This window comes from Malaclemys terrapin, chromosome 3, assembly GCF_027887155.1.
Source record: "Malaclemys terrapin pileata isolate rMalTer1 chromosome 3, rMalTer1.hap1, whole genome shotgun sequence".
Lineage (NCBI taxonomy): Eukaryota > Metazoa > Chordata > Testudines > Emydidae > Malaclemys > Malaclemys terrapin.
This window is the reverse complement of record NC_071507.1, coordinates 90298915-90313074: the sequence shown is the minus strand read 5'-3', so window position 1 is coordinate 90313074 and position 14160 is coordinate 90298915. Positions and strand designations below refer to the sequence as shown.

The window sequence follows — 14160 nt, the reverse complement described above, 5'->3', positions numbered from 1 at the left end:
CATCATAACTTCCCACATGCATGGCATGTGTGACAGCCAGATGTGCCGATCTGTTGAGAGAATAGATATAAAAAGTCTGTGAGGTGACTGTAAGGTTTTAGAGGGAGGTGAGGCACACATTATGTCAGTGGATTTCACAGCTGTTTGCTAGACAGAAGTGGAATGTTGAGACTAAGGAATCCTGGGTTCTAGTTCAAGGTTCTGAGGGACGTGTACTCTAGTGGTTACAGACCCTTCTGCCCCGACCCCTGTCAACCTAGACCCCTTCTGCTTCTAGCTCCTCAAGCCTCTTATTTTCCCACTACCATCTTCCCTCAGCTCTCAGTCTTCAGTCTCCCCACCCTCAGCTCCACATTCTAGTCCCCTCCCAGTTCTTTGTCCCAGTCCCCCTCTTCCCACTTGGCTCCACATCCCAGACCTGGTGCTCCAACTTCCTCTGGCTCCTCATTTCATTATGCCCTTACCCTGGCCCCTTTGTCCCAGTCTCCCCACACTTTACCCTCCAGGCCTAGCTCCTCACCCGTCTACATTCAAGTCATGCTGCTTCCTTTTCCTCCTCCTCCTCCACACTGCCTGGGCACCAGCAGGGTGAACCCTGAAAGCACGAGAGAGACCATTTTCCTGCTCTCAGTTCCAGTGCCCAGCATCAGAGTGGCTCCTGGCTGTCAAGAGCAGCCATTGCAAGGAGAATTTTGCTAAAATGCTGAAGCTCTGAGTTGGAGCATGCTCTGTACAGATGGAATCTTCAGTGAAGTTAGCTTCCACATTCTTACACATTGTTATTGAGCAAGTGTGAATTGCGATGTTCAGAAGCTCACCCCGTGGCCAAATTTGGACAGTTTTTCACAAGAACAATAAAAGTCACATCCTAGACACCAGGGCAAATTCAAGTGCCTGTTTCAATGGCTGGAGGTTCTAGAGATTCTCAGTGAAACAGTTCTATGAATATTTAACCTAAGCAAAGCAGTGTATATTTCCATAATGCTATTCTGAGACATGGCCTCCATTATGCATTTTGCCGAGGAACTTTCTCTTAACAGATGCATCTAGCACCTGTAGGCATGGCAAAGGATCCTTTTCTATAAAAAAAAATTGTCTGCCTCAGCCAATATCATTTACATACTCCAAATTCACAAACTGAATTGACTACATATTTTTGTCTTAAAAATATCTCCATAACCACTGCGTGAGAAGTACCTATTTGAGAAAACATGAACTGGAGGAAGAAATTAGACTGGAACCTATGTGTTCACAATAGTGTGTGCATTTTATGAGAAATCTCTGATTAAGTAATATATATTGTACACCAATGTTGATATCAGTGCTCAGCATTCCATATGAGAGGCTGTCACGTTATGCAAACTGGGGCATATACAGCATATGAATCCGGGATCAGCTTCAGACCAAGATTTAAAGCTGTTGCCAGACCCTGGGTAGCATGGTTGGGAGAACCTCAAACAGCTCAAAATTCTACAGTATCTTAGAAATTTTCAACTTGTTCTAATGTTTTACAAAACAAAAAAACCCAAAATATAACCAGCTTTTCTAATGAAGGGCCTGATTCAGTGTCCATTGAGGTCAACAGGAGCCTCTCCAATAGCAAAACTCCCATCATCTTCAGTGGGAGCAGGATCAGGCTCCGTCTGATATGAACGAATAAATCTTAAAACTATCTCGGAGGCACAGCCCACCTGTCTTGACTGCTCCTCTTCCCTCCGACTGCCCATCAGCCTTTCACAAAAGATGCTGGGACAAGTCGGTTTTTAGCAGAGTGCTCTCCACTCAACCCCCTTTCTGCACTAAAGCACTTTTCTCTGCCTCTGTGACATCTTGCTCAGTGCACCTAGAACTGTGAGTTGTGTTACCACTCTGCCACAGTAAGAGTGAGCTTTGCCGCAACTATGTGTCAGCTCCTTGACACACCAGCTTGTCTGCCTTGCCAGCAAACTCTTCAGGACTCTGCCTGTGGAAACCTTGCCTTGCAGGTAATGATCAGTGAACCCCAACTCCTGGGTTCCCCAGAGGTGTCCTTCTCAGTGTCCAGTCCCTCTTACTGGACACTCACAGAAGTTATTAAGTTTGTTTCATCCAAAGACACAGAGCACACAGCAACCTGTTAGCTTAGCTGAAGACTATCACTTATTTCAATATAACAGCAGTGAGATGATTTTGTAATAAAACAAGGAATAAGTTTAAGTGCTTTCGAGTGAAAGTGAAAGAGATATGAAAGGGTACAAACAAAACTCACTTTCTAGTGACTGCAACTTAACTTTAGTAAGTTACAGTCTTTGTCTGAGCAGGTTTCTCACCTACAGGCAGTTCCCAGAGACTTCAGTCCCCTGGGTTGAAGGATCAAACTTTCTCAGATTTCAAGTGCTCCGTCCTCTAGGGTCCCTTGAGTGATGGATGCCAAAATGGCTTTATTTCTGCTTATTTTCCCCAAGTTCCATTGTCTTTGTTTCTAGAGCCAGTGAGGCTTCCTGGGGGTACAGCTTCCATCCCCCATGGTGTGATCAGTAAGTGGATGTCTCCCATTTGCTAGTTTGATGGCTTTGTTTACCTTGTATGTAAATGTACTTCAATTGTTTCTGGCCTCGCCTTGCTCCATTTACATTGGAGACAGGCAAGTCGGCGAAACAACATTCCTTTGTCTAGGACAGACTGGGCTTATCACTGCATGCCAAACACCTTTTCAGATCATAAATATCTTACACGACAATGTTAATGATCAGCATGTTACCAGTTCGCATATGACACCTTACATGACACCTTTTAGATACAGGTTATGACAACCATGAGTTGGAGCAACGTCAGACCTGATGTGAGTTATGATATGCCTCTGCCAGTTGGCATTGAGGGACTCCCAGGGTCACAGCCTCCAGGTCCTCCTTGTTCCTCTTTTTCCTCAAGGCCCATCTTTCTGATCCCAGGTCCTCTGCTACTAATTCCAGCCCTTATTCATACTTGGTCTTTCGTAGGAGGATCTCAAAGCACTTTACAAACATAAATTAAGCCTCAGCACCTATGAGGCAGTTAAATATTATCCTCATTTTATGGATGGGTAAACCTAGGCACAGAGGTTTAGATTCACAAAGAATCTAATTTTTAGGGGCCTAGAAAATCCCTGGGATTCACAAAGCCTGAGTTCGGCACCTAGGCTCCCAATCCCTGTACAATGAATGGGGGGAGAGAGACGCCTCAGAATGGGATTCACAGAAGCCAGCACACTACAAGGCTCCTTGCCTAAACTAGCCAATGGGAGTTGCCAAGCCAAGGGTGTGTGCTAAGCCTTTCCTCTCTCAGAGATAGGGTGGCAGCTCCCTCTGCTTGGGATTCTCAGAAACAAATGCTCCCTTGGGAACTGGCACCCACACTGTAGGCAGGGTGGGAGGAAGGGGAGGAGATGAAGAAAACTTGCCTCGTAGCTTTTAGCCCAGTGGTCAGGGTACTCACCTGGGAGATGTGAGAACTCTCTCCCCACCCAGTTCAAGTCTCCTGTCTGCCGAAGGGAGAGAAGAGATTTGAACATCCCTCAAATGAGTGCTCTAGCCTCCCAAAACTCTTCTATTCCCTTCCCACCCGCAGATCTTCAGCCCTGGGGAGGGCCCTTTGTGGGGTTCTGGAGAACTAGGGATGGTGCTGGGATGATGGCTGACCCTCTCACCCCCTGCACTGGGGACTAGGGGAATCCACACTGCATTCAATGGGGGCATAATCCAGCTCTTAGTATTTAACCCTTTAAATGTTTGTGCATGGTTATCATGTGTCGTCCTGCCTAGTGACTGCATACATATTGTTGTTGCCCCTTTGAGCTGGTGGCAGCTGAAATTTGGTACCTTGCAGGGTTGTTTCTGTGTGGATGAGAAATCAGTGACACAGAGTCAGAGTACTTCCTTAGTGTAACTTACAAAAATGTTCCCTAGTCTTGTTTCTTTGTACAGCGGCTTCTCACAGGCAGTCTGATTTTTGCAGAAATCTGTGATAAGAAGCTCCAGCCCTTGTCCCAAGAGGTAACTACCTTTTTGCTTTTGCTTCTCTCCAGGGGTCTACAGACTCCTTCTGCTCACTCACTCTGACAGCTTAGCACACAGCCTTGTGCCAGCCCCCAGCCCTGCCTTTAAAACCTGGAAAACCATGTTAGCTCTGCATTCCTCTGCTGGGACCACATGGCTTCCAAAGATGGGCCGTGCAGCCTCCCCCAAGGACTTGCTGGGTGGTTACCTGTGTTGCATCCACTCTTTCTGTAGAGAATTTGTCCCTGGTTTACAACCTCAGCAAGCCAGCCCTTCCATACCTCTTTCATAACAATATTTAAACGGCTACATTATTTCTTTTTAAATCAGTCCCTCCAGTCTTAGCAATCCAGCTCTACAGAGCATTCAGAGAACACTGTATGTAGAGGGCAGTGCCATGCTTAAGCCAAGTTTTCACTGCAAAATACAGGTGTGTGTTTACATCGAGATAGCCAACGCAAAGCTCATTCAGTGTGAAATCCTAATAGAGACAAGGCACAGGTAGTTTTTACCTCAGTGTAACCAGTCATAGTCATCCCTATACCTTCCACCTGTGGTTTACCAGGACCCGCTCCTGCAGGCCTGGGGAGCAAGAGACCAGGAATAGGCATTAAGATGCCAATCCAGCAAAGCATTTAGGGCTTGTTCCGACTCATATTGAATTCATAGGAGCCGGATCAGGCCTTTAATCACAAGCTTAACATTAAGCACATGAGCGGGTCCATTAAGCACAAGCCATTGACTTCAAAATTAGCGTACGTTCAAGTACTTCTCAGGATCAGGCTCTCAAGTGGGAACTCCCACCTGCCTCCATCCCTGGATCACCCATCGGCAGCACCCCATCAGCACCTCCCCACCGCCTCCCGCCTGCCAGCAACCCCACTGATCAGCGCCTCCCCTTCCCTCCCCACATGCCCTGCCCACTGTAGTCAGCTGTTTCGCAGCATGCAGGAGGCGCTGGGGCGGGGAGAAGGAGCCAGGGTGTGGTGCGCTCGAAGGAGGGGGTGGAACAGGACGGGAAGAGGTGGGGCGGGGGTGGGAAGAGGCGGGGAAGGGGTAGAGTGGGGTGGGGCCTGGGATAGTGTCTAGCACCCCTGGCACATTGGAAGGTCTGTGCCTGTGGGAGGGGGACTGTAGTCTTGTTGACAGGGAGTCAGGAAATCTGGGTTTTGTGCTCAGCTCTGCTACAGACATAGAGCCTGATCCAAAGCCTGCTGAAGTAAATAAGAATCATTCCATTGGTTCCAACGGGGTTTGGATCAGGCCTTTGCTATGAGACTTGGGGCAGTTCACTTAGCTGCTGTGGCCTCAGTTTTCCATCTGTGAGATGAAGATTTACTATACCCCACCTCACAGGGGTATTACTTCTTTAATGACTGTAAATCATTTTTAGGTTCTTAGTGTAGCCTTTTTTTAATTTAAATTCAATTTAGTAATTTTATATTAAACCACCATGGGCTCAGTTCCTGTTGCTACGGTTTCAAGCTCAACAGAATGAAAATCACCTCTGGTGCTTTTCTCAAATTTGGAAACTCCAAGAACACATGAAGATCAAGGATAGTGACCACAGACACAATCACAACTGCAAAGTCTTATCTGTACTACAAGTTTCATTAAAGCAATAAGTAAAATTACAATTACCCATGCATCTATTAGCCCTACAAAACCCCATGCAAAACTAAGACTGTAGTCATACTCGCATCCTCAAAGATGTTCTAGGGTCTGATGGAGCTCTCAACAGATGATCATCAATAGGGGGATGGTTCCTACTGGGGTTTCCTGTGGGGTCTTCCCACTTGTACCCTATAAGGAACCTCTTTTATATTATTGTTCTGACCATGCCTAACACCCTATGCATATACGTGAGGGTTTCAACCTTCATTTCCTTATCTGTGCTTCCACACCCCATCTGTGCCTTGTTTTTCATAGGTTGTATCTTAGTTCCCTTTATTCTCATTAGCATCTACACACATATGTACATGGTAGCCTGCAGTTAGGAGAGGATATTCCATGATATTACAAACAGGTGCCTCGTGGACTTGGCCAATACATTGTGGTTTATTGCAATCCATTTTTCCATAACATCACCTATCAGCACATCTTTTACAGTAATCTTATAACCTTACTGGCATAAGGTTATTCGTAGTTCATCCACTCATGTCAAGTGTTCCTAAGCCTAATAAGGCTAATTTAAAATCTTACAGGCCTCAGCCTGTAAACTTTGCATCCCAGCCGTGCTTTACTTGTACACCTAATACACACTTGTCACTCCTAAATACTTGTCAGTCTTATACTTCTATAATTCCAGAACTTAAATCTGTTTCACATACATACATTGATTTTATATCAAATAGAATATGAGTTGGCCATAACACTAAATAATAAAGTGATAAATGGATGATAAAATGAACTGATTGCCTAGATAGGATAGAAGGCCCTGTAGGCATGTCAAGTTGTATTGTTATTTATTATCTATTATAAATTGACCATGATCTGAGATGCAGTTCTCAAAGGACTTTTCTTAGGATGAAATATTGTTTTTTCTTTCTGACTAAAAATGTCATGTAGTACAAATTTCATGTGGTACTACAGTTGCTGGTATCCCTATGTTTTTGGCTGCCCAACACTGCAAGGAGTTGTCATCTAGTTACAGTTCAAATATTTGTAATAAAAAATAATAATATAATGTGAGCACTGTACACTTGGTATTCTGTATTATAATCAAATTCAATATATTTGAAAATGTAGAAAAACATCCACAATATTTACAATCAATTTAACTTGCTGTTCTATTATTGTTTAACAGTGCGATTAAAACTGCGATTAACCGTGACTATTTTTTTAAGCTAGTTAATTTGTTTTGCATTAATTGCATGAGTTAATTCTGATTAAAATTGACAGACCTATTTAACACTTTCCAAAAGATAAATAGGCTGGAAACCACTCCTTCAGGTTTTTCTGTATATGTTGGACCAAATTCTGAGCAATGTCAGGGCAGCTTTGTACTGCACCCCAGAATAAAGTTGCCTTAAAGTCATCTCAGTAGCTGGTGTTCTGCCATCAGTTAGGTCCTATCCCAGCCCCTTCCCCTTGGCTGGTGCAGAAGGTGTGACTGGATAGAAGTGGGTGTGGCTGGGGCAGCCCTTTGTTACTGCTGAAATGGCCCTCTGGAACCATTAGCAGGCTGTGTAAATTAAAGCAGCCACTAGGTTCTCATAGGTTTCTGAGTGGTAGCTGTGTTAGTCTGTATCAGCAAAAAGAATGAGGAGTCCTTGTGGCACTTTTGAGACTAACAAATTTATTTGAGCATATGCTTTCGTGGGCTACAGCCCACTTCATCAGATGCATGCAGTGGAAAATACAGTAGGAAGATATATATATACAGAGAACATGAAAAAATGGGTGTTGCCATACCAACTCTAATGAGACTAATTGATTAAGGTGAGCTATTATCAGCAGGAGAAAACATTTTTTTTAGTGATAATCAGGATGGCCCATATCAAACAGTTGACAAGAAGGTGTGAGTAACAGTAGGGGGGAATTAACACGGGGAAATAGTTTTTAGTTTGTGTAATGACTCATCCACTCCCAGTCTTTATTCAAGCCTATTTTAATGGTGTCCAGTTTGCAAATTAATTCTAGTTCTGCAGTTTCTAGTTGGAGTCTGTTTTTGAAGATTTTTTGTGGAATAATTGCGACTTTTAGGTCTGTAATTGAGTGACCAGGGAGATTGAAGTGTTCTCCAACTGGTTTTTGAATGTTATAATTCTTGAGGTCTGATTTGTGTCCATTTATTCTTTTGCGTAGAGACTGCCCAGTTTGGCCAATATACATGCCAGAGGGGCATTGCTGGCACATGATGGCATATATCACATAGGTAGATGTGCAGGTAAATGAGCCTCTGATAGTGTGGCTGATGTGATTAGGTCCTATGATGGTGTCCCCATAATAGATATTTGGACAGAGTTGGCAACGGGCTTTGTTGCAAGGATAGGTACCTGAGTTAGTGTTTTTGTTGTGTGGTGTGTGGTTGCTGGTGAGTATTTGCTTCAGATTGGGGGGCTGTCTGTAAGCGAGGACAGGTCTGTCTCCCAAGGTCTGTGAGAGTGAGGAATTGTCCTTCAGGATAGGTTGTAGATCCTTGATGATGCGCTGGAGAGGTTTTAGTTGGGGGCTGAAGGTGATGGCTAGTGGGATGTTCTGTTACTTTCTTTTTGGCCTGTCCTGGAGTAGGTGACTTCTGTTAGTCTCTAAGGTACCACAAGTACTCCTAGAGTCTCATAGTTCTCCTTTACCCTGGGAACCAAGCTGGAAGCCCAGGATTAAAGGAACACATATCAAGCTTGTCTTCAGTGTAGTGATAGCCTGAGCTTTAACTCATGTTTTGCCTCAACCTGACTCCCCATCACATATAAAAATTTTAAATGCTGTTTTCAGCTCAAGCTAACTGGCCCCTCAGGGGATATGGATTGAAGCTTGAGCACTGCTGATGCTGGAACTAGTAATGCAGTGGGGATGCACCAGCTGAATTATAATGACTCATCAACTGTTAATCTAATCGCTCTGTGTTTCACATTGTAGTCCCTCTCACTTGAGAGGAGTAACTTGAGTGTACTAACTTGAGCTAACTGTTGCAGTGAATACAAGCTGCCTGGATGCCTTTGTGTCCCCACCCCCACCCTCTCAGCTGTGCTGAATACTCCTTGGCCACAGTCAGGAAGTGGGGCCTATATTTAAATCACTGGCAAATATTTCCACAATAAAAGGTTTGCATTAGGAATGAGGAGAAAGCACAGCTTTCCTAAATTCCAGCCTTTCATGTGGCTTTCTTTGCCAGTGTGTATTGCATTTGTGGACATCATGTAGCCATTAATTACATTCAGAACTGTTTGCAGAAAACAAGAGTGGACCAAAAATTGCTGGTTTCTGACCACAGTGAAAGAAAAGAGTCAGATGCAGCAGAGATATAGGGCAGATCCTCCTCTGGTGCAAACTGTTGTAGATAGCTCCACAGTGGAGCTGTGAGAATTTATACCAGCTGAGGATCTGCCCCATGGAGTAGAGAAACCCTTGAAGTCTTCAACATGGATGCAGCATGCTGGTGTGAGGATAACTGAGAACATGTCAACTTTTGTTAAACTTAGACCTTCCCTTCTTGCTTATAAGGAGAGAAACATGTGTCATACCATAAGCATGACTAGTGGAGGGGAGAATTGGCATCTGATACACTTTAAATTATCACGAAGGGCTAATGTTAGGCTGAAGAATGGCTTTTTAATCAAGTCATGATTTCTCTTGTTTTCAGCCCCATTCATCTTCCTCATTCTGCTTGTTGGAATGCTCACAGATTTCAAAATATGTAACCAGAGATCACATGGGTGATGCACAGTGAAGCAGAGTATTGGTATGCTCACACTTCCTCCACCTTCATGAGTCTGCTATTTCTTTGCAGTTTTGGGGGTAGAGATTCTCTTTCCTTACAAGTCCAGTCAGAGGGTGTTTACTGGAAGAGAGGTGTGATAGGACTTGGAGATGAGAGGGGGACTGCGGTACATAAATGAGAGAAGTGCTGTGGGAGAGAGGACAAGGAAACAAATGTTGTTCTTTGGAATCACGCCCAGGCTGCATTCTGAATTTACTATGTGACCCTTTGAATTGGGCATGCAGTGGAAAAGTAGGGAAACAACCCAGCTCTCCTCTGCTAGGGATTCCTGAGTGTAGGGGCATCTCCAACGGGTGTAGCAGTGGTATAGCCAGTCCCTGTGCCATATCCCTTATCAGCCCCAGTAAAGGGCTGGGTTTGGGGTGAAGAAGGGGTGTAACCAAAGTGCACTGAGTTCTCTTGAAAGCTGTTGTCAGATGTCATAGATTATAATCCAAAAATGGATTTTGATTGCAGGAATCTGGCCCCCTTTTTCCATTTCTGTCCATAAAAAGGACAATAAACCTTGTGAATCAAGAGTAAAACATGGGTTAATTTTGTGTAAGTGCCCCATACCGCCTGTCCTTCTCTGCCAACGCACTCTAAAGGAAATCAACATGGTCTAGCTGCATGACCTCTTTTATTATAATGTCACTACATTTTGACCATCTGCACTTTCCTGTGCCACAAGATGCATCTGTTACTCCAAGGCTTTTATATACATTAGGGCATAAGTTGGAATTCCTCTCAGCAGCCAATCGGATCAGAAGGGTTAGCTAAACAGTTATGAAATTGTCATCACTGATGAGTTGGAGGGGCCTATGGGAACAGGCTTTGGGTCTGGTAAAGGAGACACTCTCTTCACTTTTTCAAAAGGTTAAGTCTCTTGCCCTGCTCCTTGCAAAGGCAGGCCTTAATGTAAGACCATCTAAAGTGAAGCAAACTGATCACTGTGGTCAGACTGAAAGAAAATGGGACCCACTTCCTCAGCAGGAGGCTGGCAGAGGGAGGGGGAGAGAGGGAGAGTTTTGAGGTAAAACAAGTCAGTTATCTTTGGTGTGTATCCCAAAGAATCTTCTTGTTAACCCTCCCTAAAATCCTTCGGCTGGCCCAATGTGTGATAAACATCAAAACTGGTTACTTTCAAGGGGCGGGGGGTTAACAACCCACCCCCAAAGGCCGAGGCCAGTTGTATTTGTTAAAGTGTTCAGCCCATGCTGGATACTTCCACTATTGTTGTGAGCCTCATAGTTCCTGCAAGGGGAACTCCCTTCCTTCTTGCTTCCCCCACTATGTAATCATAGAGGGATGTAACATATAATCCCCACAACCCAACATCCCCCCCCCAGGGAAACTAAAGAACAAGTTTAGAGGTGAGATGAGGGGAAGTGTCTCTCAGGCAAGAGGATGGGAGAGAATGGTACAGAAGGTGAGCATGGGTTTGTCAAGGATGAGAAGAGGAGCTGGGGAACTGGAAAGTAGAGATCATGGTAGGATGGAGCATGCTGTGAGCCTAGGGGAGGGATTCAGCAAAATTGGGAAGGGGGGAAGAGATCAACATAGGCTGCCAACTTCCACAGAAGATAATTGATTCACAAGTTCCTATGGATTTTCTCCCATGCTGACCTCTCTTGGCACTGCTGTCACCACTTTTTGGAAATTAGGGGTAGAATTCTGTTTTCATAGTGAGTTGGCTTAATACAAGAAGAAAAAGGCTGTGGCCAGCAGTCAGAGCATGTGATGCAGTGCTTTTGTAAGATTTCACAAGCTAAGGAGCATTTGGCCTAGTGCTTGGATGGGAGATTATCGAGGGAAATAATCCAGGGGGTTGGTGGCATTCTTCCCTCAGAGCAAGTACTGACCCAGTTATGTTGGTCGTAGATGGTTTTAGGAGGCACTGTGCTTCTGGAGATACTTGCTTTCGGATGACATGCAAAATCAAGATCCAAATATTTATGGTCATTAAGATGCCGGGTATCATCATCATCATCATCATCATCATCATCATCATCATCATTATTATTTATTTATTTATTTATTTATTTATTTAGCAAGAGTGGAATCAAGCAAGTAGCAAGGAAAGAAGAAGCTTAACATAAGCATTTATGAAAATCATGCATTGTAAGCTAGAATTTTTGCTTAGTAACTGACTTAAATTGCCTCCTGCTTTTTGCAATACTGTTTCTGAAGAGCAGACATTCAGTTTCAGTTCAGCAACAGAAACTTAGTATTTGCAAACATCTGGTCTTATCGTTCTGGCAGTAGCAGCCCTGTGATTAGTATCCTGTATAAGTGCCTGTCAGCCTTGCCATTATAAACCCCAACCTCTGAGTGGAGGATGTGGGGTTCCCCACTTCCACTGAATAGGTGGTCACGGGTGGGACCCGGCCAAAAATTTGATGGGTCCACATGCTTCAGCAATGACTTTTGCCTCAGCAATGACTCTGGCCCACAGCGTGCCCCCAGATTTGTGGCAGTGTGGAGGCATTGGCTTGCATTGAAGTTGCACTGCTCCAAGGGTGGGGACTCCATGGAAAAACTAAAAGCAGCCCAAAAGGAGAGCTAGTCAAACAATGGTAAGTGTGTTCCATGAAAACTTTTGAACCATTTTCGTTTTTGCAAAGCTTTTCATGAAAAATTTGAAAATTTCTTATTAATTTAAAAAATGTTTTTTAATTTCCCCCCTTCTGTCTCTTTTTAACTCCTTCTCCCTTTTCTAATGGCAGAATGGATAAAAAGAAAAAAGGGAGAGAAAGTGGGGAGAAAACAAAGACCCATAAAACTGAAAAGCAAAAAGGGCAGTTGGTTGGTTTTTTTAACCGAAACATTGTAAAATTTTTAAATGAAATGAAAAATGCTTCAGCATGTGCTTAATTTTAAGCAGCTGAATAGTCCAGTCTCTATCCAGCAAAGCATTTGAGTTTTACTGGGACTTCTCACTTCAAGTTAAGCACTTAAATACTTTGCTGGATCAGGGCTTCGATAACAAACTAAATAACTCAACATATGTAACTTTTCTAAGATTATTCAAATACTTCTAGTCTAGAAATGCTACCATTTCTAAAGAAATGTAAAAATTCAGAATTTTATCCCAGATATGCCATTTTAAATCTAGACTTAATGCTATTGACATCTTTGGAGTTAGTCTGGATTTACATTGCTGCAACTGAGATCACAACATATCTTGTGACTTTTCTATCTTTTATTCCGTTCCTGTTGGCAAGTGCTCCCTTCAGACACGCTGGTTGATGCAAACTGGCTATAATTGCCTGGATTATTTATTTTTCTTCAACAAACATGGATATTTTCACTATTGTGAAAATGTATGTAACAAAGGGACAGCTGCTCAACTGGTATAAATTGCTATAGCTCCATTTAAACTCACTGGTGCCTTTTGCCCAATGGAGCTACACCAGTTTACATTAGCTGCAGTTCTGGACCCATCTTTATGGTCTTTAGAGCTGAGTTGTTACCAGGGAATCAATACTATTTTTAATGCTTGCTCTATTCCTCTTTTTATTGTAGATACTATTTTAAAGTCCAAGCAAAGAATCCCTACGGTTATGGGCCTATTAGCTCTTCAGTCTCATTTGTCACAGAATCTGGTACGTGTTGCTTATTTCTTTATTTAAAGTTAAGATCTTAATAACAGGTATGATAGGGCCAGGGCCAAAGCCATGGTGATGACTATGATGTTGAACTTTTCTGCTTAAAGATTCTCAGGTAAACCATTTGTTTTCAACAAAATCAAGAAAATGTATCTACTCTTTCATGTCACTGAAGCAATGGGAAGTTTTAATGAAATGGAAGTTAACTTTAGAGGGAATGGAAAGTTAAATTTAAAATAGAAAAGATAGCTAATACTCAGTGGTGTGGAGGCAATAGGAAGTTAAATACATCTTTGATAGATTGTCCAGACACTTAATAAACTAGCTTTCTAATTGTGAACAGCTGAAGGGCTGGAAGTACTCGTTTCTGGGAGGGATATAGGAAACAGTTGTTCCAGCAACAGGCAAATTTCAGTTCTCTTTTCTTTCTTTGATGAAGTCTGCTCCAATTTCTTAGTGCCAATAGAATATTGGAGGATAATATACTCTACAAAAACAGTATACTCAATGGGCTATTTTTATCCACTTTTATTTCTTCTACTGAGCTGCAGGCCAGTCATACTGTTGACTAACAAGGGGTCAAACTCTGCAAAGTTTATTTGAGCAAAATGTCCATTGGCTTCAAGGGTCACCGGTTTTGGCCCTATGACAACATGGGTATACATTGCTTCTGTGTGTGCCCATTTAACCTGATCCTCCTCCTGCCTCAGAACTTCCATTAAAATCAGTGGAAGTTCTGTTTATAGAAACAAAACAAACTAAAACTGCACAATAAAGTAAATGGTCTTATGAAATGAATTCAGATATTTTAAAGGCATATTCGCATGGTCATGTAAATTAAGCAGAATTTTTAGCATTAACTTCAATGGGACAGTAAAGAGCTCCACAGCTTTTCATAAGTTCTTTGCAGAATGCACTGAGAATGAACAGTGGGTTACTTTCTATTTCATCAAATAATGAAAGTTCCCTGGAATTTTGCCAAACAATAGATAACCATGTACCTGGGCTTCAAGCATCTTACACCGAAGAAAGGCCAATTCAAGAAACAATATAAATCACAATGATGGATACAAAGAATTGCTCCTGTTGTTTTATCTAACTACTAAGGCCTAGCTGC

At 43.1% G+C, this 14160-nt stretch overlaps 1 protein-coding gene across 1 annotated transcript in view; it reads left to right on the top strand.

Annotated features, from left to right (window-relative positions):
* The window catches only part of FNDC1 (fibronectin type III domain containing 1), a 131361-nt gene that overhangs the window by 105397 nt on the left and 11804 nt on the right, over nucleotides 1-14160 (top strand). The window contains exon 16 of the mRNA XM_054023134.1: nucleotides 12961-13040. Within this exon, the coding sequence (XP_053879109.1) occupies nucleotides 12961-13040 (80 nt within the window). The remainder of the gene's footprint in view (nucleotides 1-12960; nucleotides 13041-14160) is intronic.